Source organism: Equus przewalskii, chromosome 13, assembly GCF_037783145.1.
Source record: "Equus przewalskii isolate Varuska chromosome 13, EquPr2, whole genome shotgun sequence".
NCBI classification, from domain to species: Eukaryota; Metazoa; Chordata; class Mammalia; order Perissodactyla; family Equidae; genus Equus; species Equus przewalskii.
Genome location: NC_091843.1, coordinates 87,756,830 through 87,780,779, shown reverse-complemented (window position 1 = coordinate 87,780,779; position 23,950 = coordinate 87,756,830). Strand labels below are relative to the sequence as shown.

At 45.7% G+C, this 23,950-nt stretch overlaps 1 protein-coding gene across 4 annotated transcripts in view; it reads left to right on the top strand.

Annotated features, from left to right (window-relative positions):
• The window catches only part of SV2C (synaptic vesicle glycoprotein 2C), a 206,291-nt gene that overhangs the window by 148,969 nt on the left and 33,372 nt on the right, over positions 1-23,950 (top strand). For all 4 annotated transcript variants that reach the window (XM_070571608.1, XM_070571609.1, XM_070571610.1 and 1 more), the window contains 5 exons: positions 15,379-15,512; positions 16,009-16,098; positions 19,181-19,291; positions 19,744-19,832; positions 23,314-23,472. In XM_070571608.1, coding sequence (XP_070427709.1) covers positions 15,379-15,512; positions 16,009-16,098; positions 19,181-19,291; positions 19,744-19,832; positions 23,314-23,472 — 583 coding nt within the window. The remainder of the gene's footprint in view (positions 1-15,378; positions 15,513-16,008; positions 16,099-19,180; positions 19,292-19,743; positions 19,833-23,313; positions 23,473-23,950) is intronic.

Below are 23,950 nucleotides of genomic sequence, written 5' to 3'. Positions count from 1 at the left end.
TCTGTCAGAGGGCATGGGAGGTATTTTTTAAAAACTCACTTTGGTTTGCCTTTGTGCAAACTGGATTCTGATTGAAAGAGAGCCCTTTCCACGAGATTCATTTCCTGGCCAGACTCCCGGCTGCTCTCTGATCTTTTTTTAATCTGCCTCCCTTTTAAAGTGTCATCATACTTATCTCTTCGAGACCTTTATGAAACTAGCAAACACGGGCCAGTTCCCTTCTTCACGGTGCTCTCGGAGGGCAAAGGTATTTCTAAACAGACTCGACCAGCGAGTTCCTCCCCGTTATCAGACTTCTGTCTCTAAAATTGCTCTCGACCTTCCACCGGCCTCCTGCCGAGTGAAAATGACTGCTAGACTTCTGAACACCTTCTCTCGTCTTCCTCTGGATCAAAGCAGCCTGACTTTGTTTATGCAGACGGGTGCCCGGCTGCACGGCACACCGACCTCCACAAGCCTTCTGTGGGCTCCACACTTCGCTGGTTAAGCAGAGAAATTCCTTGCTTTTCCTACTTACTTATTAATCTTATTAATTAACATATAATCTTAGTCATTAATCTCACAATTATTGCTGCCTCTGGGGTGGAATAGTCTCGTGTGTGTGCGTGTGTGTGTGTGTGTGCACGCATGTGTGTTTGTGTGTAAGAAGTTTGGCTGTGAGCGATATGGTAGGAGGTGAAGTACTCATTGAGGTCACAAAAGTCAGGAGGACCTGTTCTGGGGCTTGAACCTTTAGAAACACTGACTGCACCCCTAACCCTTCTGTGGGCTGCAAGGTGGTTAAGCCGGAGGGAATTTGTATTTACGTTGTCTAGATGGCTGCTCGAGACCATTCCAGGCTGCGTGGTCGTGTTATCACAGGGGCAGCTGCCTCAGGAAGTCTCCCTTTGGAAGGAGGCATGGCCCCAGCTTCCTTTGCTCTCCAGGGCTGGGAACTCCCCCATTAGAGTTACCTTAGTCCCAGAAAGCTTGGCCAGGAAGGTGGAGGGAGCTCCAGGATGGAACCTGGGCCCTGCCTGGCCTTGGGTCACCTCTGCTGTGAGGAGCAAAAGAATGTCATCTGTTCGGATGCAGCCAGCTGAAAGAGCGCTAAGCCCCAAGCAATATAACTTGAATGCATACAAATCAGGCGAGTTTGTGAAGAATCTAGTCTGTGCCTGGAGTTCTGGGATAGTGTTGGTGATGTAATCTGCTACTGTTGGCTGACCACTCTTTCTAAATTGGGGTCATAATTTACATCTGAAAAGATGCAAGGATCTTGAGTGTACAGTTCAATGGATTTTGACTATTGTATACACCCATGTAACCACCACCCAAATCAGATAATAGAATATTTCCATCTCCCCAGAAAGTTCCCTCATACCTATCACGGGTCAGTCTCTCCATTCCCCACCCCAGAGGCAATCACTGTTCTCATTTCTATCACCAAAGATTAGTTCTGCCCATTCTTTTTTTTTTTTTTGCTGAGGAAGATTCGCCCTGAGCTAACACCTGTGCCAATCTTCCTCTGTTTTGTATGTAGGTTGATGATGGTGTATGTCTGTGCCTGGGTACCAAACCTGGGCTGCCAAAGCAGAGCACGCAGAACTCAACCACTATGCCACGGGGCCAGCCCGTAGTTCTGCCCAATCTTAAACTTTGTATAAGTAAAGTATTTATTTATGAATGCTGCAAAACCTTCTTTCTTCTTCCAGTCAGCATAATGTTTTAGAAATTTATCCATGTTGTTGCAAGTATCAGTAGTTCATTCCTTTTATTATAAAATAGTGTCCCATTATGTAGCTACACCATATATGTTCCTCCATTCTCCTATTGATCGACGTTTGGGTTGCTTCCAATCTGGGGTGGGTTTGTTTGGGGGAGAAGGGTTAATTTTTCACTTTTTTCTTTTTTCTTTTTCTCCCTAAAGCCCCCTGGTACATAGTTGTATATTATTAGTTGTGGGTTCTTCTAGTGTGGCATGTGGGACGCTGCCTCAGCGTGGCCTGATGAGCAGTGCCATGTCCGCGCCCTGGATCCGAATGAGCAAAACCCTGGGCCGCCAAAGCGGAGTGCCTGAACTTAACTACTCTGCCAAGGGGCCGGCCCCGATTTTTCACTTTTGGAAAGGCTGCTCTCTGATCATTCTTACACGCGTCTTTTGAGCAGCCTCGGCTCTGCTTATGTTTTCGTTCCTCTTGGATAAATGCCCAGGAGTAGCATTTGAGGGTCACAGGGTAGGTGTATGTTTAACTTTATAGGAAACTGCCAGTTCTCTAAACATGTACCATTTTACACTCCCACCAGAAATGCGTGAGAGTTCCGGTTGCCCCACATCCTGGGCAGCACTAGGTGGGTGTGGACTGGCACCTCGTTGTGGTTTTAATTTGCATTTCTCTGAAGACTAATGATGTAGAACAATGGTAACTCAATATTAAGGCTGATTTCTTAAATCTTCCCTTTTTTTAATCTACAAAATGGGGTTAGCAGGGTCCCAGTGGAGCATCAGCTGAGTGTATTTTCTGAGCACGTCTGAAAGGCTGTTCAGTGAGCCCCTAAGGATTCTTCCTGAGGAGGAGCCACCTGGGGGAGAAGGACACTGAGGAGGAGAGAGTCAGAGAAGAGAAGGGCTGTTGGAGGTCGTACTGCTCCTGTCCCCTCAGGTTTTAGCTCAACCTTTTTTAGGAAGAGCACCGGTGAGAGGGAACTGCAAGTGAGCTAAAGAAGATGTCTTGGAAAGAGAGATATGGATCCAGAGAAGTGACCCTTTCATGTGGGCCCTGAGGGTTCATAGGAATTTTCCAAGCGGATAATAGGGATGAGAAGAAAAGGGCCTGAGCTGAGGCATAAACGGTGTCATGGCGAGGGCCATGCACACGGAGAAAGCAATAGATGAAGGTTTCTTACGGTATGGATGTACCACAGCCGCATGGGGACCACCTCGGTGCTTGTTAAGATGCAGATTCCTGGGCCCCACCCCAACCCTCCTAAAGGGGCGTTTCTAGTAACAGGGGCTGGGAAGATGCCTTTTCAACAGGATCCCCTTGTCATTCCATTGCCCACAAAGTGCAGTGGAGAGCGTGACTGAGCTAGAACGGGGAGCATGTGGTTGGAGATGAGTGTGGGGCCCAGTTGCAAAGGGCCTTGTACTCCAGGCAGCTGTTTCAGTGGGGAGGCCGAGGGGGGCAGCTGGAGGGCAGGTTCTGGAGAGGTGGGAGGGGAGGGGATGCTGTGGCTGCAGTGAAGCATTTCGTTGTTGGTGTGGTTTCACTGAGCCGTCCTCCAGGAGACCAGATAGGTCACTCGCAGGGGGTCGGAGAAGAGATCTGAAGGAGAGAAGACGAGGTGATTTGTCACGGACGGAGGGTATGAGTGCCCAGAGAAGTTGGTGAACTTTGGTGATCGTGGGGTCCGTGCACGAAGATAGATGGGAAAGGAGAGGTGGCCTCCGGGAGGCAGGAGCTGGGAGGGACGGAAGAGAATGCGCACCTCCCAGACTTCTAGGTGCAGGTCTCGGGGAGCCCAGAGTGGGCCCTCCTGCTGATTCCCACAGCTCTATTGGACACGGGTTGAAGGCAGGTGCTTTTACGGAGGGTGCCAAGTCCCCATTCCTGAGGATTGGCAGGGAATTTTAAGAGCACACCTCCCTGTCCTTATGAAACAAGAACACAAATGCTTTAGGAGATAGATGCTTATTCCCCTTTTTTGTGGTAATAACTGTTTATAAGCTGCGAGGGTTAGCAGAAAGCGTTTGGTGGGGAATGCTACACTCTCCCAAAAGCACAGGGGGAAAATGTTCCTGTTCTTCTTATTGTGTGCCACCTTTCTTGTTCTTTAGGATGCATTTAAAAGCAAAAAGGAGAAAAATGGCAACCCCATATAGATCAATTTTATAGCAAAAAAAAATCAAAAGAGCTTATAACTTAATAAGAAAAACTAACACAGAAACAAAATGCATTCATGCAGGAATGAAATCTCAAGTCTTCTGAAAGTGTTTCCAAACCTCTGTTTGAACACAAGCTTCCACGTTCCCTCACTAGCTCTGTTAACTCTGAGTACTGGTGACATAGACGTGCACGGTGACTAGTGTACAGCAGGATCTCTCCTCCTGGCACTGTTGACATTTAGGGCTGGCTAATTCTCTGGGGGCGGAGGAGCTGTGCTGTGCATCCTAAGATCTTTAGCAGCATCTCTGGCCTCTGCCCACTAGATGTCAGCAGTCACCCTCCTCCCCCAAGCTCATGACACTCAACAATGTCTCCAGACATGGCCACATGTCTTCTGGGGGTAGTTATCACATCTAGCAAATAAAAATACAGGGTGCCTCGTTAAATATGAATTTCAGATAAACGACAAATAATCGTTTAGTGTAAGTATGTCCCAAATACTGCCTGGGACATATTAACACTAAAATTTTTTAAGGTCAGATTTAGCTGGTGGCCTGTATTTTAGCTGGCCACCCCACCAGGGGGTGGGAAGTGGGCAACAGGATTGTTGGTGCATTAAACGAGCCGATGCGTGTGAGGTGCCTGGCGCATGATGGGCGTGCTATAAATACTCCAGCAATCTGCCACAGGCCTTGAATCCACGCCACCTGTGTCCCTGCTGGAGGCTGCACTTGGTACTCAGAGCTTCACATCCTTTACGAAAACTGTGAGCAGAGCGGGAGGAGAACAGGAGCCCAGTGTGAATCTGTGAGAGCTGGGAACCAGCGCGCCAGTCAAAGCTGGTTCTGTAGCCGCCTCTGCTGGAACACCCGTCTGCTTGTGCTCTTGTGCATTGTTACTCTGGGCTCCCTGAGTTATTAAATCATTTCTCCCAAGTGGCAGGGAGAGAAGGTGATAGTGAATGAAAACCTCTGCATCCGTCCCAGACTCGGTCACCCTGGGTTTGATTTTTCTGGCGCCATGGCCGCTCCCCGGGATGCTCCAGGACCAATCGCTTCCTCAGTCGGTAGCAGCTAGGAACTTCTTTCTAGGCCAAGATTAATGACCCAAGCCGTCAGCCTTTCCGAGAGCAAAGGGGAAATTTAACTCTGGGTAAACGCCTGACATTTTGCAACAAAGGGGAAGGGGTGGGTGGTAGCATTTGTGTGTCTCCCGCAGGGTCACAAATCTGGGATGGGCAAAAGTGAATTGGGTCTCCGCCAACAGCTGGACTGGCTTGAGCTCCTACGTTTCATCTTCAGACAATCCGAATGAAACGTGCTCTACAAACGTAGTATGAGAGTGCCCCTTTGAGTTACACGTCAGCTTATTAACTCTCGAGAGTTTCATTTTTCCAAAAGGAAGTTCACTTTGTGTAGGGGAAGCATGGGGCTTGTCCGTGAGAAGATACATTCATTGCTCTGGGGGAGCCCTTTCCTGTCTAGCTGTCGGCGAGATGTAACATCAGAAGCTGGGAAAATGGGGACATGTTGGTCAAAGGGTACAAACTCTCAGTTATAAGGTGAATAAGTTCTGAGGATCTAATGTGGCTATAGTTCTGTATGTGTCGTGGTGACTATCGTTAATAATTCTGTATTGTATGCTTAAAATTGACTGAGAATAGATCTTGGGTGTTCTCTCCACACCAAAAATAAGTGAGATGATGTATGTGTGGAGTAACTTGATTGCGGTGATCTTTCAGAAGGTGTACATGTATCAGATGATCACATTGTACACCTTAGATATATACAATTTTTATTTGTCAATTATACCTTAGTAAAGCTGGAAAAAAAACCCAAAAGTGGACCACATGCTTGTTGTGAAACAAGTTCCAATATATTTCAAAAAACTACCAAGGATGTGCTCTTACCACAAGGAAATTAGGCTAGAAATTAGTTACCAAAAAAACAGAAAAGGCCGGCCCAGTGGCCCAGTGGTTAAGTTTGCGCACTCCGCTTCAGTGGCCTGGGGTTGGCCAATTCAGATCCTGGGTGCAGACGTACACACCACTCATCAGGCCACGCTGTGGCAGCATCCCACATATAAAGTAGAGGAAGATGGGCACGACTGTTAGCTCAGGGCCAGCCTTGATCTTGCTCAAGCAAAAAGAGGAAGACTGGTAACAGACGTTAGCTCAGGGCCAATGTTCCTCACACACACACAAAAAGACAAAAAAAAAAAAGAAAGAAAGACTAACTCCATAAATTTGGAAATTAGGAAATATAATAATGTCTCCAGAATATCCGTTTTGAATGTGTTAGGCAAACTGTCTGGTTTTACAAGCATCCAAGAGTGGGCTCTTTATTGATCAGTTACATAAGCGTTTGTTGAGTGACTGTTCTTCGCCATGTTTTGCACTAAAGATGAATAAGACGCGGCCCCTGCCCTCCAGGAGCCGACTTGGAGGTCGTTCTCTATAGTGTCCTTTCTCTGCGTCAGCACTGTGCTGAGGGCTGTGGGAATTCACAGGATACTGAGATAGCTCAGTCGGGGACAGAAATACCTTTCAATGTGTCCAGAAGAATCTACAGAGAATGTTCCTTTCTACTAGCTTAACAGAGGACTGAAGGTTAGGACTTCTCCAAATTGACGAGGGTGGGGAGTGGTCAAGATGTTACACAGCAGGTAGCAAACAGTGGAAGGAGGGACTTGTGAGGAATGAGGCTGGAGAGAGAGGCAGGAGCCAGGTCTCGGAGGGCCTTGTGGCCACACTAAAGATCCTGGACTCGATCCTGAAGGGCCATGGAGAACGACTGAAAGGTTTTAAGCTAGTGAGTGACGTGATCCGGTTTTTATTATGGAAAGATCTCTCAAAGGTACGTGAGGGAAGGACCAGACTAGGCGGATTGGAAGCTGGAAGCTCTACTAAAGAGAAGTGATATTAGGATTATTCAACAACAGGGCATTGCCAGTCAGAAGAGGATGGCCGGAGTGCTGGAGCCCTGTCCCTGAGGCCCCTGCTGGGCCAGGCACTGGACGGCGGAGGGATCCAGGGCTGGGGGCTCAGGACACTGACTGTGACATGCGTACTTCAGGACTCCATCCAGACCCATGCCTGCTGCAGATCAGCCATATAGGACGAGCCAGGGAGGGTGACAAGGGCCAAGACTAAAGCAGAGATGGAGAAAAAGGAGCAGGTTTGGGAGAAGTACAGAAAATAGAATTGCATTCCTCAGTGATGGACCGGACGTAGGGGAGGAAGAGAGTAGAGGCTGACTTCCACTTTTCTGGAAGGCTGTGAGGAAGGTGGAGTGTCTCCCCTGGGCTGGGGCCTTTTGGAAGCATCTGGTGACAGTAAACGTCAGGAACTTGAGATGACCTGAAGGCTTTTCTCTGGGTTGGGTTGCACTGGATACGAGTGAGCAATATCTGGCTACGGGCTGGTAGAGCCGACCTCTCCAAAGTCGTATTTCCATCCCTGTACTAGGAAGGAGGGGGTGGTGTCCCCTCCCTTGAGGCACAAGGCCCAGAAACCAGCACTTCCAGGTCATTGTGCTGGCGTGTATTTCCCAGCCCATTAGAAGGAATTTCTTTGACATAAATGACAAAACTCTAAGGGTCATTTGGGGCCTGAATCATGAGCTAAGCAGCTGTTTCACTTGTCAAGTGTTAAGTGATTTGTTCTGGATCAGAGGCTACAAGGCAAGAAAAACAGCAGGTAGAGAGGTCAGTAGTTAGTGGAGTAGTTAGAGTAGTTAGTGGAGTAGTTAGAGTAGTTAGTGGAGCCCTGTGGGCGCGACCTTTGGCATCAGCAACAAGAGCGCTCGGGCTGACCTCTGTTGTCATAACACTGGGATATTACAGCCCCCTCTTTCTCCCCACCCCAGGAAAAGGTCTTTCACCTAAGAATGGATTCCGTTAGCACTTGTGTGCTGTATCATTAAAAATCTTCTGGGAATGCACCCAGAGCTTTTGTTGATCTTGAGCAAGAACTTGTTGAGGCCAGGTACAAAGAACAAAAAGAAATCTGGATCTGGAATAGAATAGAGACCATGAGGTTGTTTGGAGCCCTGTTAAGAAAAAAGGTATTTTAAGGACAGCTACTCTGAAAGCCAATGAACTGTGTTGCTAATATAAAGAATAAGTATTATTTTGCTCACTTGTGTCAAACCTGCCTGCAGTTTGCAAGTTTGTTTTGTTTAATTTTGAAAGTATTCCATTTCTTACCATGGATCTATACTCAAGAGAGAGTTTCTTGTGGCCTCCTCTGGTCCAGACACAAGATCTTAGAATCAGAGAGAACCTTAGCCCTGGAATGGGTTTTAGAGTCTGTTCGTCCAACTTTCTACCTAATATAAGAATTCCCAATATTTAGTTTTGTTTGCTTTTCAGTTTCCTGAGACTATACCTTTTCACAAAATGAACCTAATTGGTTTTTTGTTATTCATCCATGGACATCAGCTTATGTGAGAGTTTATATATTAATATGATTCTGCCAACCTTTATACAGTTCATTTTAAATAAATATTTATGTGAGTAAAAGAGAAAGAAAGTTAATGTGTACCTATATAAATATGCTATAAGATAATAAATATGAATATATACATTGTGTATTTATAGAGTAATGAGCTGCCTTTACATGCATTTATGACATAAGCTTCATTTGTGTGTGGTTGAAATGTGACTATCCTATAGGCTATTGTAGTGTGTATTTGTATAAAAATATTTGATAAAATTTTAATTGACCTACATTATCATAATATTAATACTATATTGTTGTCTGTTTACAAAAGAAAATCCCAAAGGACCTTTGTTTGAAACAGACACACATGCATGCACATTTTATGCTGCCAGCTTTTTTCAGACCCTCAGACTTGTGATCTCTCTCCGTGGAGCTTCAGAAGTTCCATGCTTGAATGAGTCTTACATGCTTGCACCAGGAACTCTTTCTGGAAAGCTTCTCTCATTCACTCTTTTTATATTTGACGTACTCATAAAAGATATTCCAGAAAAAAATGACCCTGAAAAATGAGCCCATGAATTTCTGAGTTTGAAAATCTACCAGGAAATTTCCTTCTTTGAAAGCATATTTGGAGTCAGAAGTCAGACTCAGGAATCAGAGGCCAAATGTGACTTCCTTTTGCTGTTGGCCGCTCACTCTGTGCATTCCAAATGGTGGGACCAGAGCTTGGAAACAGAAGTAGAGAAACAGCAGGAAAGGTCAGCTTGTTGCTTGCACCTGCTCTTAGAGAGAGAGGCCTGACTACTGCAGGTACTTGGAATGTAACCCTGGGACCCTCTCCCAGGGATGTATCGTTGCAATTGAGTTGGCTCTCGCTTCTTGAAGGCATGATGACGTGCTGCAGGCAGAGCCCTGCCAATTGTTTTATGGTGATTGTTCTGTGTATCACTATTGGCAATAGGCTTACACAGTTGTGGCTCAGGATGCAACTGGCCTCTGCCCCGAGAATCCGAAATCAGAGTATGACTGGAGTTACGAATTTAAAGATTACAGCTCTGTGAATATTGTTTTCCTTCCCACCCAGAGACCCGAGGTAGCTTCTGGCACTTGCTCGTTGCTGTCCATAAATGAGCACTGTAGCATCGATGTTTAGATTCGTCCCAATCAGAATTAACGTTAGTTTAGTTCTGAAATTTGTACGGATGCTGCGTAGCGTCTCATGATCACTTCAATTTCCGTATCCTCTCTCTTTTTCCATCAGATCTTTGACTTCAGAAAAATGATAGGCTTGCAACTCTTTGAAAAGTTTTTTTTACCCCTTTTGAGTAAAAAGTAATACAAGGCGATACAAAACTCAGAAATTAAAGAAAATATGCAAAAAGTGGAAGTCCTCTGTTACTGCCCAGCCTCTACCTGAGTAACCGTTTAAAATAATTTAGTGTGTTTCCTCCCTTTTGTTTTCTAGATATAATGATATGTTTTATGTGCATATAAAAAAGGGAATCACTACTATTTACACTGTTTTGAAAAGAGGTTTTTTCACTGCAATGTAACTTGTGCAGTTTCCACATCGGTTTAGAAACATCTCCCTCATTCTTTGCCAGTAGTTAAATGGTATTCCTATTGCATGGCTGCACCATAGTTTATTTGACTAGTCCCCTCATCCTTGCTTTCTTTTTTTCTCTTTTTCACAAATGAGATGGAGGTGAAACTCTCTGCTGTTGCCAGCAGCAGGGCCTGTGCAGCTGCCCCTGGTTCAGTCTCACGGAGTCGCAGATGGTACGAGATGCATGACAACCTGAGTTTCTAGCCAAGGATTAATGTCTCCTGCTCACGAGATAGCGTTTATATTTCAAACCAGTGACTTGTTGACAGGATACAATTTTATTTCTGTAGGAATAAAATCAGAAATTCATCTGATCATTGTTCCCTTCCTCAGCTTGTGGGCCACTTGAAAAAATGGATTTTGAACCACTTTTCCAAAGAGAATTTTAGTTGGCTATGTGCCTTGTGAGTGAAGACCACTGACAAATAAAAATAGGTGGTTTACTTCTCAGCTATTGAAAACTGATCTCACCTATCATATTGATTTCTTAATATTAATATTTTAGAGCATTGGATCATAATATCACAAAGCTGCCAACCAAATTTTGATCAGTAAGGGAGGTGCTAGTCCACCAGCACACCCGGGACAGCGCCAAGAAGAGACCATGAAGGCCAGCATTCTTCTGCCTGCCCCACATACTGCTGCCTTAGCACCTTGAAAGATTTCAGACCGTCAGGCACGTGGGCTGGCAGCTGGGTTCTGCAGCACAGAGCACGTCAGTGTGAGTCTGGTCAATGGCCTTGATCGTCATGCAAGCCGCAGCATGCCCTGATCAGTGCCACCCTGAGGGCCGCTGTGCAGGAGCTGCTTTCTGTAATTCCCTAATTGAGGGCCTTCCCTGCATGGAATTTGCATTACGTGTAGACAAATCCCTCAGTATGACATTTTAATGGATATTTTTAACAAAGTCCAAAAAACAATTAGAACCACCGCCTACACAACATCTTTTTTTTTTAAGACAAAAGGCGTGATGCCAACATAAAGGGCTCATTTAGGAGAATCCATTTTACTAAGTGCAGATGAGCATCCTGAAGCAACAACCGCTTCCCCGCTTGCATGTGGCTTGTTTCACATTCTCGTCCTTCACTCCATGTTGATGTCTCCACTTCCTGATGTTTGTGGCTTAAGGTTTTATGTCACTCTCAAGTTCAAATTTAAGCCATCTTGAAATGGAGCTGGGGAGGGGTCCCAGGAATTCTTGGCTGGGTGGTTATGGTGGTCAGTGTCTCCTTCCTTCATTCTTTTATTCGGTTAGAATCCAAATAATGGTATTTTAGTTTTACAGAGCTTCTGCAGGGTCATTTCTTAAGACCCTGCCTGTGTCTGCCCCTCATTCAGGCCACAGAATATCATCCATCAGGCTTTGACATCCCCCCCACCCCAGGGGGGCACATCCTAAAAGGGAGTTCGACGCTACTCCCCTGTGACTGGCGCACATAGGCACTCAGTAAAAGTATGATTGAATGGACGAAAAGTAAATCAAGATGTCACTAGGCATTAGGGAAATGCAATGAAAACCTATTAGAATGGCCAAAAGTTTGAAAAGTAGAACTGACCAAAGAGTGGGGGGAAGGACATGAAGCGGCTGGAACTGTCATATACCACTGGTGGGAATGTAAAATGGTACAGCCACTGTGGAAAATAGTTTGGCAGTTTCTTATAAAGCTGAACTTACACTTATCATTTGACTCAAAGAACCCACTGCCTAGGTAGTTACCCAAGAGAAAAGGAAGGCTTTGAGACACACCAAAACCTGTCTGAAGTGTTGATGACAGCGTTATTTATAATCCCCTAAAACTGGGAAAGATCTAACTGTCCTTCAACTGGCGACTTGGTAAACCAACTGTGACATCTCTGCACGATGGAATGCTACTCAGCAATGAAAAGGAGCAGACTATTAATACGAGCAAGAATCTGCATGGATGCGTTATGCTCAGTGTAAGAAGCCAGATTCAAAAAGCTGTGTACGGTATGATTTCGTTTATTTGACATTCTGGAAAAGGCAAAACTGTAGGGGTTTTTTTGCCAGCTAGAGGCTCTGCGGTGCTGTGGCAATGGGGAGGAGTGGGCGGCTTTGAGACGTTTTAGAGATGGAACTTGCTGAGAGATGGGACATTGAGGGTAGTGAGGGGAAAAAGAGGAATCAAGGATGAGGTCTTGATTTTGGACATGAATATCTGGGTGGCTGGCAGTGTGTTGTTTGCTAAAATAGGGAAGATTGAGGGAGAAACAAGAGTTTTCTTTGGTAGCTAGGCAGGAAATCAAAAGTTCTGTTTTGCACACAGTACCTTTGAGAAGCCCCTCAGGCATCTCTGTGAAGATGTGAACAGGCAGGTAGAGAGAGGTTTCCTGGAGCTCTGGGAAGAAAAGGGCTATATTTCAGAAACAATGACACACACACACGCACACCAAGCAAGGGCCCAGAAGACAGACTTCACAGCTAATGAAGTAGAGAAGGCTGTGAACAGTATTGAATAGGCTAAACTTCAGCTGCTGCACAGAAGAATCTAGGCCTGAAGAAACGCCCTTCTAGGCTGGGGGGAGCGAGACTCTGGACCAGCTAGATTCTACGTGTAATCCAGTTTCCTCTGTAGGCTGAAAACTGCCAGACAGGAATCACATGGCCATCAGTCTCTCCCCGATGGATGTGATGTTCCAGAGAAGTAAGAGTGAAGGGCAACATTTGTAAGACCAGCTGTCAAGAGGGAGCCTGAAGTCCTTGGAGAGGCATCTGGGGAAGTCCGAGCAAAAGCCTGCGGTTTCATAGAGAAGAGCTGACATTCTCCGATTTAATTTCTATCAGTCAAGTTAGCACTAGAGCTATGACTATAAAGAGGAGGGTGTTGCTTTCCTATGGCTGCTGTAACAGGTCTCCGCAAACTGACTGGTTTAAACAATGCAAATTTATTATTTTCCATTCTGGAGGTCAGAAGTCTCCGTGGGTTGGCAGGGCCTCTGGAGGCTTGTTCTGAATGCTCGAAGGGAGAATACATGTCTTCGCCTTTTCCAGCTTCTATAAGCCGCCCACAGACCTTGGCTTGTGGACCCTTCCTCCATCTTCAAAGGCAGCACCGTAGCATCTTCGAATCTCTCTCCAGTCTGAGCTCTGCTTTGCTCAGCACATCTCCTTTTCTCACTCTGACCCTCCTGACTCTCTCTCTTTCCTTTATAGACTCTCATCCTTATGCTGGGCCCAACCATATAAAATGGGATAATTGCTTTATCTCAAGATCCTTAACTTAATCACGCCTGCAAAGTCCCTTTGCCGTGTGAGGTCACACAGTCACAGGTTCTGGGCACTAGGATGAGGACGTCTTTGGGTGGGGAGGGAGCATTATCCTGTCGACCACAAGAAACTTCCTGCTCTGTCCACTAGTGTGACTTTCTCCTTGGTTAAATAACTCATCCTATTTTTGTTTGTAAAACTGCACCGTCTGAACTAATTTGTTTCAGCGGAGGCCCTGGAGCCCGTCTCCTCTCTCGTCTTTGCTCTTTCCCCCGGTGCTGTGCAGTAGCCTGAAATTTACAACATTGCAGTTGCTTAACTCAGCCGTCTCAAGCTTTTCTTTTCCATCCACTGTGTAAGATAATAGGTTATAGACCTTTTAAAACAGAAGTTCTATATATGAAGCTCTCAGATCCAATGTGAAATGAACAAGGTGTGTTTTCTCTGTTCCATCACAAAATTTCTCTGCGTTGTGGATATTTGAGACTTTTGATTTTCTGCTACTTAAAATATTGAGAGTAGACGGCCCCTCCTAAAGTTTATGATATAGCGACTTTAGCGATCCACATAATCCTTGTGTATCAAATTCCCAGAAAAATGTTTGTTAATCTAAGATTGATACAGCGTGTCATTGATGTTTACATCATTTGTCAGCAAGGTCTGTGTCCAAGAGTGAGTGTGCATAGACGTGAGGCCGCACGTGGCATAAGGTGCTGCCTCGAATCCTGGTGGAGAAGATTCAGATATATAAGTTGAGCTTGTTGCCTTGAGGAAGTTATGTCACCTCCAGAATCTCACTTGGCTCCTGTGTACATAAGGAATAATACTACTGCTCTCCTGGGGATGGGGTGTAGACTACCTGACTTTCGTTTACAAAAAGCCTGATGAATACCAAGCATTGCCAAAAATTAAAATTTTGCCTCCCATAATTCATCTATGCCTCTGTAAATCTCCTCTCTGTTTTCAATTAGGTTTGATATGCCTCATTATTTCTCATTTAGAATCATGTTTGAATTTTGCTTTCAACCATTTTGTATTCATTTAAATATTGGCTTTCTTTTAGTTCTTGAAGAGATTTCTATTTGCATGCTCTTAGGCTTGTTTTTTTATATTATGATAGAAATACTATTTAGAAATTTAAAATTTTCTCCGTCTATTGTATGACATGTGCATGTAGAGAGATACCGCAACTGCCAATCCTTAATAATTGTACTGGTCAGGATGCTGGCAGGAAACCTGTGACATCCTCAGGAGAGGTCATTGAAAGTGGAGGGCTGCCCCAGTGGTGTAGTGGTTAAGTTCATGTGCTCCACTTCAGTGGCCCAGGGTTCGCAGGGTCAGATCCAAGGTGTGGACCTAGCACCACTCTTCAAGCCATGCTGCGGTGGTGTCCCACATAAAATAGAGGAAGATTGGCACAGATGTTAGCTCAGAGACAATCTTCGTCAATCAAAAAGAGGAATGTTTGCGACAGATGTTAGCTCAAGGCCAATCTTCCTCACACACAGACAAAAGAGTTATGTGGAAAAGTTAAGAGAAACCAAGAAGGAATAATAAAGCGCCTCAGAGCTAGGACCACGAAGGCATCCTGTGCCCACCTGTGCCTCAAAGGGCAAGAGCAGGGAGGGATTGCCAGGACCTGCCAGGAGCTGTGGCTGTAGGAGAAGCTTCCGGGAGATGGGCACACCCACCGTCAAACCTCCACCCAGCCAGAGGGAGGGAGGAGGACAACAAGGAGAACAAACGTCCCCAGCTCTGCTCCCACCCTCTGCTCTCCTGCCAGCACTTCCTCTATTCAGACCAACAGAAGCCAGTGGGCGAGGGAGCCCGTTGATGGGTCCACAGAGATCTGTTTCCTGGCACATGGCAGGGTGGAGAGACCTGGGGACTGATCCGGAGGCGCAAACAGAAGATCCTCAGCACAGTGGCCTTCTGGAAAAATATCCTCCCCAATTAATTTCTGTTGGCCTTTGGCATTTGGTTGTATAGAAATGTACATGCACCCTCATCCTTAGGCGCTGACCCCTTTGGTCCCAAGCACCTTTCTCAGCACTGCTCTCGCTGGTCTTGAAGGAGAGCCGGTCACTGTGGCTAAGCCCAGATCAGATCATTCTTCTGTGGGTAGTAAGATTTGACTAATAAACTCGCAGTGTAGACACCCAGGTGACTGTGGAGTCCTCGCTTTCACAGCCGCAGCCTGGGCGGTGCCCTCGCTCACTCTGCCCATCCTCCTTTCCAGGATGGAGCTTCAGCATGGGGTCGGCCTACCAGTTCCACAGCTGGCGTGTGTTCGTGATCGTCTGCGCGCTCCCCTGCGTCTGCTCGGTGGTGGCCCTCACGTTCATGCCTGAGAGCCCGAGGTTCCTGTTGGAGGTAACGCTGGTTCTTACAAACACTTGAGGAAGCCACACACATTGGAAAGAGCTCCTTGCTAATTCTAGGAACGCGTGTCTACCCCCTTGGGAGGAGCATTTTTCTTTCGTCCTCTGGAGCTATGCAGGATTTGGTTTCACGGAGACGGGTTTCCAACAAGCAGCCTGTGGAAAAGCTGCCTGGTGGCCAGAGAGCGCTACTGTTCCGCCTCTAGCAAGTAACTTTTTGCTCAATGAAGAGAACAGGGCTTATTGTCTTATATATGAAATTTTACTATCCAGGGGTGCTATTTCTCGTTATAGGCACATCTGGTGACCTGCTAATGTAGTCAAGATATTCAAGTGGTCAGTATGTTCCAGGGGGACCTACCTCAATGCATTTGCACAATTACACCCAAGCTGATCTGAAAATACAAGATAATTATGAGAAAATCAGGGCATGAGTATTTCACCTCCTAGCAGTTCACTTTCCTTCACTGTCTACTCATGTTTCTCAGATTGGAAAGCACGATGAAGCTTGGATGATTCTGAAGTTAATTCATGACACCAACATGAGAGCACGGGGCCAGTCTGAGAAGGTTTTCACAGTGAGTACCACTCTTCAGCACGTCCTCTATGCCAGGGGTGGGGAAACTTTTTCTGGGAAGGCCAGGTTGTAAATTCTTCTCTCTCTGCACCGCTGCACTCATCTTTCAGCATCTCATACTTGCCATTTTACATAAGCTGCCACTGCTGTTGTCTGTGCTGTTCCCTCTGCGTGCAAAGTTCTTCCATCCTCTAGTTACAAAGTTTATTCTCAATGGGAAAACCAGTCTGAATTTATGAAAATTGGATGCATGGAATTTTTTGGAAGGAACAATGGTTTTTAAATCTTTCAATATATACAGCATACAATTAGACAAAAAGCGTTTTGTCCAAAATAGGTTTAAGGGCATATGCAGTATGGGGACATAAGTAAGATCTTCAGTATCTTCTAAATAATATCAATTATAGTCCTTAAAATATGTGAAATAGTCCCTGATTGAACAGTCCCCTTGACATCTTATTTATCCATTTCATTTTTATTTAGGAAACAAATTTTTAGTAATGTAAAGATAGACTTTACTTTGGCATCTATCCAAATTATCACATTCTTAATTGGCAAAATTTTTATGCAGCATGATGGAGAAATGATGATCAGTAATAAACGTCCTCCATTGAGGACCTGGAAGCCTTTGAGTAGGCCCTTCTTTTGAGTGGATGCACAATAGAGAAGAATGTTTTTAAATTAAAGGATCACGAGGCTGGAGGAATCTTGAGACCTCACCTACATGCTCAGTGTCACTTGTCCTTCCCAGCCAGGTGAGGATAGGCCGTCTTCCAAGGACTGCTGAGAAGGCGTTTCTGTAGGGCCTCATTGTCCTGCTTGCCTGCTTTTTCTCCCAGAAGGTTCGAGTTATCAAGTCCACTCATGGTCATCCACATTAGTGTTATTATATAAAGGTTAGGCGGGAATAGGTGGGAATGCTCCAAAAGAATTGGATAATCTCAAAGTCCTTTATAGTGTGACTTCCAAGGTCATTGCATGACTCCACCAGGACAAATCTGTTCTCTCCCTTGATTCATCTCCAGTGCCGTGAATTCGCAGGCTTTCCTTCAAGGTCTCTTTTTTTAAGCTCTTCGTTCTGTGCCCCTACCTTAAATCTTGTTTTTCAGGGCTTTGTTTTCAGCTAACTTCTTTTTAACCTTACACACTCTCCTTTGCTGCTCTCAGCTACTTCCTGCACCTCTCTCTCCTGATGGGCAAGTCTCCTGAGCTCCAGACATGCATGTTGAAGGGCTTTGCTGCCATCCTTCTATGTACTACGAGCCCTTCAAATTCTGAATTTCTAAATCTGAACTTATCGCCATAACAGTCTCCAACCCTCTTCCTTGTCCTAAATTCTGTCAGCAAGCACCACCAGCCCTACCTGAACCAGAGCCCTGAAAACATCCTATTTCTTTCTTTCCTTTATCTCCATTGTATCCAAGAAATCACTGTGTCTATTATTCTCCATCCTAAATATCACTCATCATTGTCCCTTACTTTCCACCCTCACTGCCACCGATTTGGTTCAGTCCTCATTACTCACTTCCCTCTGCCCTTGGACTATTCTTCATGGATCTCAAGCTCTCTATAGTTTCCCAAAACACTATTTTTACTAACACCTCTGGCCATTGGCACATGGTATTCCTCCCGCTTGGAATGCCCTCCGAGTAGTTTACACACACTGCCAATGACATACTTCTCCATAAGCCCCAGCTCAAATTCCGCAGTCCGTGAAGCCTTCTCTGTCACTCCCAGGTCTGCTTGGGTGTTCCAAACGGCACGTCTCTCCCATCTTGACACAGACTTCCAGTGGGGAACTTTTCCTTTGTATGGTACTTTCTTGGAGGGTGGGATGTTGTACATTTGCATCTCCAGGGTCCGGTGCCACGTCCGGCACCCCAAGGGGCCACTGCATGAAGGAACAAACGGACACTGGTGAGTGGAGAAGGGGAAGCCTCCCAGAAGGAAGATGTTGAGTGATAAGAACACCCTTGTGATTAAAAAAAATATCTGAAGTGTCACAAAATAATGCTGCGTGGATTATTTTGAGGTCACTCTATTTGGAATCCCATATTGAACTCAGACATTGTTTTCATTAAATGCAGACATCTTTGTTAAGATAGCCAGGAAGAGGCTACTGCTCACCTGGTATGAGCTGAAAGATACCGAGGGTCCCCTAAACACCTCTGTCAAAAGCCAGCCTTGGTACCTAGATTCTTGCAATAGAACTACCGCTTTGCATATTGGCAGAATCTTCAGAAAAATCTGTTCAAAAGTGATCCCTGGCAGGGGTAACGTATGCACACTTCTGTGTCCTCTCTGAGATTTATCAAAAGCAGGTAAATGCTGACTAACAGGGTAAGATGGGACAGGTCCTCTTTTCAGGCTTCATTCTCTGTGTTGAAGACATGGCTTCTCCTGGCCCTTGGTTCTTTTCTTAGCCAAGGGAGGCTAGCTGAAGTCAGCATGCAGCTTTTCACGGGGAGCCTCCATCACTTATTCCCCTTTTGATTGCTGAAGAGTCAGTGTTGACCCTTTCAACCCAAGCTCATTCCCTGGGCCTTGCGTCGTGGCCCCCGGTGGGCGTTTGCTGAGCAGTCTCTGTGCTTAGGCTGAGGCAGGAGGAGGCAAGAGTCAGAGTGATGCTCTAAGAGTGAAAGTTCGATGGGAGGGCTTTCAGAACTGTGTTCAGGGGCCAGATCCATCAGGTAAGTAGGTTCCAAAGAAGTGTGTACAGTCACTTTAGTCCAAGCAAAGTAATTCTTGATCCAGAAGCTCATCTCTCTGGATGTCCTGTCTGCTGGTGTGCCTTTGTAGTGATGGTTCAGAGAGGGCCATTTCAGCTTCTTCTTGTTCCATTACTCTTTGCTCTTCCTCGTTTCTCTGCTTCCCCATCCGTCTGTTCTTTATTCAGTTCTTTTAGGTTCTGTGGGGGTCTGTCTATTTACAGCAATGGTCTTATATATGTAGGGAGTGATTAGCAAATACCTACTTCCTTTTTGGTGGAGTCAGTTTCCGCTCCTTTAAAAACAAACGGTAAGCCTAAACTCAGCAACTTCAGAGAAGAGAACTCGGCACTTTCTCTGTCTTGCTCTTTACAGGTAAACAGAATCAAAACTCCAAAGCAAATAGATGAGCTGATTGAAATTGAGAGTGACACAGGAACGTGGTACAGGAGGTGTTTTGTACGGATCCGCACAGAACTGTATGGGGTAAGTAACAAACCCGCCCTGGCTCGCGGGCCCGCTTACTGCGTTTATGGTTAGTCAGAAGCAGCGTTGACTGAACCAGTTCTATGAATGTGGTTCTTCCCCCTTCTGCCCGGGACACCTGACTCCTGGAACAGGACCAGGTAATAGGAGCTCCTTGGGAGCAGCACAGTAGCCAAGACATTCCGTCTTGGGAAAGGGAAGGCGTTAGGCAAGGAGTCTTGTCAGTGACGGGTGCACTGAAGTCTTGAGTTACTCTATCTATTGGCCTCCAGGAAGCCGATAAATGAAAATTCCAGTATTTGGTTTCCTGTAGCCTTTAGCTTTTACATTTTAAGTTCAAATGAATCCAGCCTAAAGAAAATTAAACTTTTTTATAATTTGTTGGAGGGAGGGTGGGGAGTGGGGTTGACTTGATAACAGCATAAGAAAACTAACTCTCCAATATTTCACAGATTTGGTTGACGTTTATGAGATGTTTCAACTACCCAGTCAGGGAAAACACAATAAAGCTTGCAATCGTTTGGTTCACCCTGTCCTTTGGGTAAGTGACGTTTAAATTCTTGGTGAGCGAAATCTTTAAATTTCCACACCCTAACTCCCAATCACACTGCTTTCTTTTCTTATACGGTTTGATGCAGTTAACCTTCTAGGAAAGAATTTTTTTCAGCTTAGATATGCTGATAGTTATGGTTTTTATAAACCAATTATTGTATTTATCTTGTCATACAGCTGGGGTGAAACCAATAGTATTTGGAAAGTCCCATGAGACCCTGGGTGGCTTGTCTCCATGACTCCCCCCGCTGCTCCCGTCTGCTCGGCCGGCCTCACGGGCCTCTGTGCTGTCCCTGAACGTGCAGGAACCCTTCCCTTGTCAGGCCCTCATGCTGCCCCTGGCTTGTTGACTTGCCTCCTTGGAGACGTCCCTCAGATGTCACCTTCTCAGTGACACCTTCCCGAAGCACCTTTTTTAAATCACAGCCTCTTAGCACTCCCCATCCCCTTCTCAGTTTATTATTCTCTTCAGCACCTTCCATCTTCTAATAGGAAAAAGCTTATTTATTCTGGAAAGAATGGAGCTCTGTCTCATGTCTGGAAGCTCTGAGAGAACAAGAATCGTAAACTGTTTTGTTCACCAATGTATATCCCTGGCACATAATAAGTGCTCGATAAATAGTGAGCTGGTGAAGAAAACCACCATATATGTGCTCTAAGGATAAAGGAGGTAGGGAGAACATTTCAGAACTTTGTTTGCTAATAGTTGATACAGTCACTTTAGAATATGTGAGCACCACTCCATTTTTGCCTAATTTTCTGTTTAAAAAGGCAGTTAGCTAGTACCCCACACTTTCAAGTCACTAGGCTCTTGGTGCCTCGTAGAGCCTAAGATCGATGCAGCAACTCTGTCTCTTACCATCCCTAAATTAAAGCAGGTAGTGGTCAGAGATGACCCATCTTTCCTGGTGCTGGGAGGGGCGACAAAGGGGAGATGGGAAGGTGGGGGCAGGAGACCTAAGAGCCGGTTCCGCTGTGTGACTTGGGGACACTACCAGGTTTTCATTTCCTATTTCTAAATTGAGACAGCTCATTTAGAAGATGTAAAGTAACTCCCACTTAGGTTCTAGAAAACCCATTAATCCGTGAAGGAAGAGAGGGCTGAAAATTAACACGTGTAAGTGCCTGCTACGTGCTGAACACTGGCCCAGGTTCCGAGATGAGCGAGACGAAAGTCCTCCTCTAAGATGTGACGATTTACAGGCTAAGGATGATCTGGTTTGTTATTTTGTTTACTTATCTGTTATTGACCACATTTTAACCTTTATGATTTCCCTCTAACATCCCTGAAACCTCAAACAGTGCCTGAAATGTTTGCTGAATAAATGAAAATTAGCTGCCACTCCTCCGCATCGTTGAGAGGGATGTTCCAGGGTGGCGTGCTTCCCTCATTGTTGCCATTTTTAAAGATTTTGTCCTATGCATGTAACGAGAGCAATGCGATGGATGTTGCATCCCTGAGTTATTTCTTATTCCGTGGCCACCATGCACATTCCCGCAGTAGTTAATTCATGGTCTCAGAAGAGAAGGGGTTGGAATCTGTGGACTCCTGAGGCAGAGATGTTTCAGGAATCCTGATGGCAGTGATGGGGATAAAAACTACGGAGTCTTTTGAGCACTCACTATGTGCTAGGTACATTGCAGCCCATTTAATCCGAGCAGCCACCCAGGAAGGTGGATACGATCATCATTCTGATGTTTGAGACGTGGTCACTGAGGCCAAGATGCCCCCGGCTGGTAAGCGGCCAGGCCAGGATTTGCACCTGGCGTGTCCACCTGCAAAGGCTGTGCTCACGACCACTGCTTTCCCCGTGTAACCCAGCGTAACTGGGGATAAACTTGCCTGGGCATCAGAAGGATCACCTGCAGGACGCCCCCCCCAGAGGCTCTGATTCAGCAGGTGTGCGTGGGACCTGAGGGTGTGCATTTCTCACAAGGTCCCAGGGGATGCTGACGCTGCTGGTCCAGGGACCCCACCTCGGGAACCACCAGTTTCGAGCAGCAGTGTCAATAGAAATATAATGTGAGCCACATGTCATTTTTTAAAAATTTTTTTGTGAGGAATATTGGCTCTGAGCTAACATCTGTTGCCATTCTTCCTCTTTTTGCTTGAGGAAGATTGTCACTGAGCTAACATCTGTACCAAGATTCCTCTATTTTATGTGGGAGACTACCACAGCATGGCTTGATGAGCAGCGCTAGGTTCACCCCCAGGATCCAAACCTGCAAACCCCGGGCGGCCGAAGTGGAGCATGCAAACTTAACCACTACGCCACTGGGCCAGCCACTAAAGAAGGATGTTATTTTTTTTGCTTTTTGGGGTTTTTTTTCCGAGGAAGATTAGCCCTGAGGAACATCCATTACCAATCCTCCTCCTTTTTTGCTAAGGAAGATTGGCCTTGAGCTAACATCCATGCCTACCTTCCTCTACTTTGTATGTGGGATGCCTGCCACAACATGGCTTGATAAGCAGTGTGTATGTAGGTCTGTGCCTGGAATCTGAACCGGCAAACCTCAGGCCTCTGAAGTGGAGTGCGCAGACTTAACCACTGCACCACCAGACTGGCCCTCACATGTGTCATTTTAAGTTTTCTGGCAGCCACACTAAAAAAGAAAAGTAAAAGGAAACAGGTGAAATTAATTTTAATAATATATTTTATTTTACTCATTATGTCCAAGATATTATTTCAACATATAATCAGTATAAAATGGTTAATTTCTATTGACTTAATTTTTCATTCTTTTTTTCGTAAGTCTTCAGATTTGGTATTTTATACTTATTGCACATCTCCTTCAGACTAGCCACCTTTCAGCTGCTCAGGAGCCACTGTGGTTGGTGGCCGCTGTCCTAGAGAGCACAGGAGAGTGACTGAGCTGACACCTGTCACAATAACTCATTAGAGGTCAAGAGGCAAAAGTGGAAATGACCTGGATTTTCAGATAATAACCTAAGGGCCCTTTTCCCAACCTTGAGCCACTTTGAGAAATGAGGCTGTACCCCCAGGCTAGCAGTATCGGGGGAGTGTGGGAATCCAGAAGGAGTCTCCATTAGTAAAGAGGTCGTTCTTTAAGGGCCCCCACGGTTTTTCCACCCCGGGGTTTGTACCAGCAGACCAGGAGACGGGGTTCCCCCGTGCAGCCTGGGCGATAAGAAAAACGTTGGGGCCAGGTGCCATGTGTTGGCCTAGGATGGGATTCTTAGGGATGTCCCTTCCCACAGGAAGCATCAGGAATTACATACCTGGCTCTGCAGGTAACCCCAGACCATCCATCTAGCTTGATCTTTACAAATTTAACCGTCGGGTGAGGGGGCAGTGCCGATGGCTGTCTGATGCTTCATCGTGTTACAGGGGGCCAGTCAGGACCAGAAGTCCTTCTCCAGAACTGCCAGCTCTGAGAGGGGCAGGGAGCCGCGCGTTGCTGCTGGTGCGCTTGCACCTTTACAGACTCACGTTTCTTTGTCTTTGCAGGTACTATGGATTGTCTGTTTGGTTCCCTGATGTCATCAAACACCTGCAGGCAGTCTCCTTGCCAATGAGAGATGTGCCAAGAGAGAGATATGCAAATTTTACGATTAACTTTACCATGCAAAATCAGATTCATACTGGAATGGAATACGACAATGGCAGGTCCAGAAACCTTGAAATAACTTAAATTTGCTATGAAAGTCAGTTACAGAGGAATAAAGAGTATGTGAGAATAAGATGGGTTATAGCGTTTTTTGGTTCAGAGAAGAAATCTAAGGTATAATTTGATGCCTGTCTTCTGTTCCTGAAAAAGGGGACTACTTTTCAGAATTCTTTCCTTCTCCCTGAAGCAGAATCAAGAATTGGAGTTAAATCGTATCAGGAAGAATTTCAATTAGAGAACAGGAATGAGCCCCCAAAGTTAAGGGCTTTGAAAATATGGAATAAGTTAGCAAAGGCCTTTTTTGAGTGTGGAATCTGGAATGCCTCTTGACGAGGAGAGAAAACTGGCTCAGGCAGGTGGTTCTGGTTCATTCTTTTAGAAAGAGAAACGGATAGACAAGGGGTTGTTTCTATCCATTGCTTGTTGTCTGAGTGAGTAATTGCTGATATCAGTTCCTGAAGCTTACATCATTCCTAG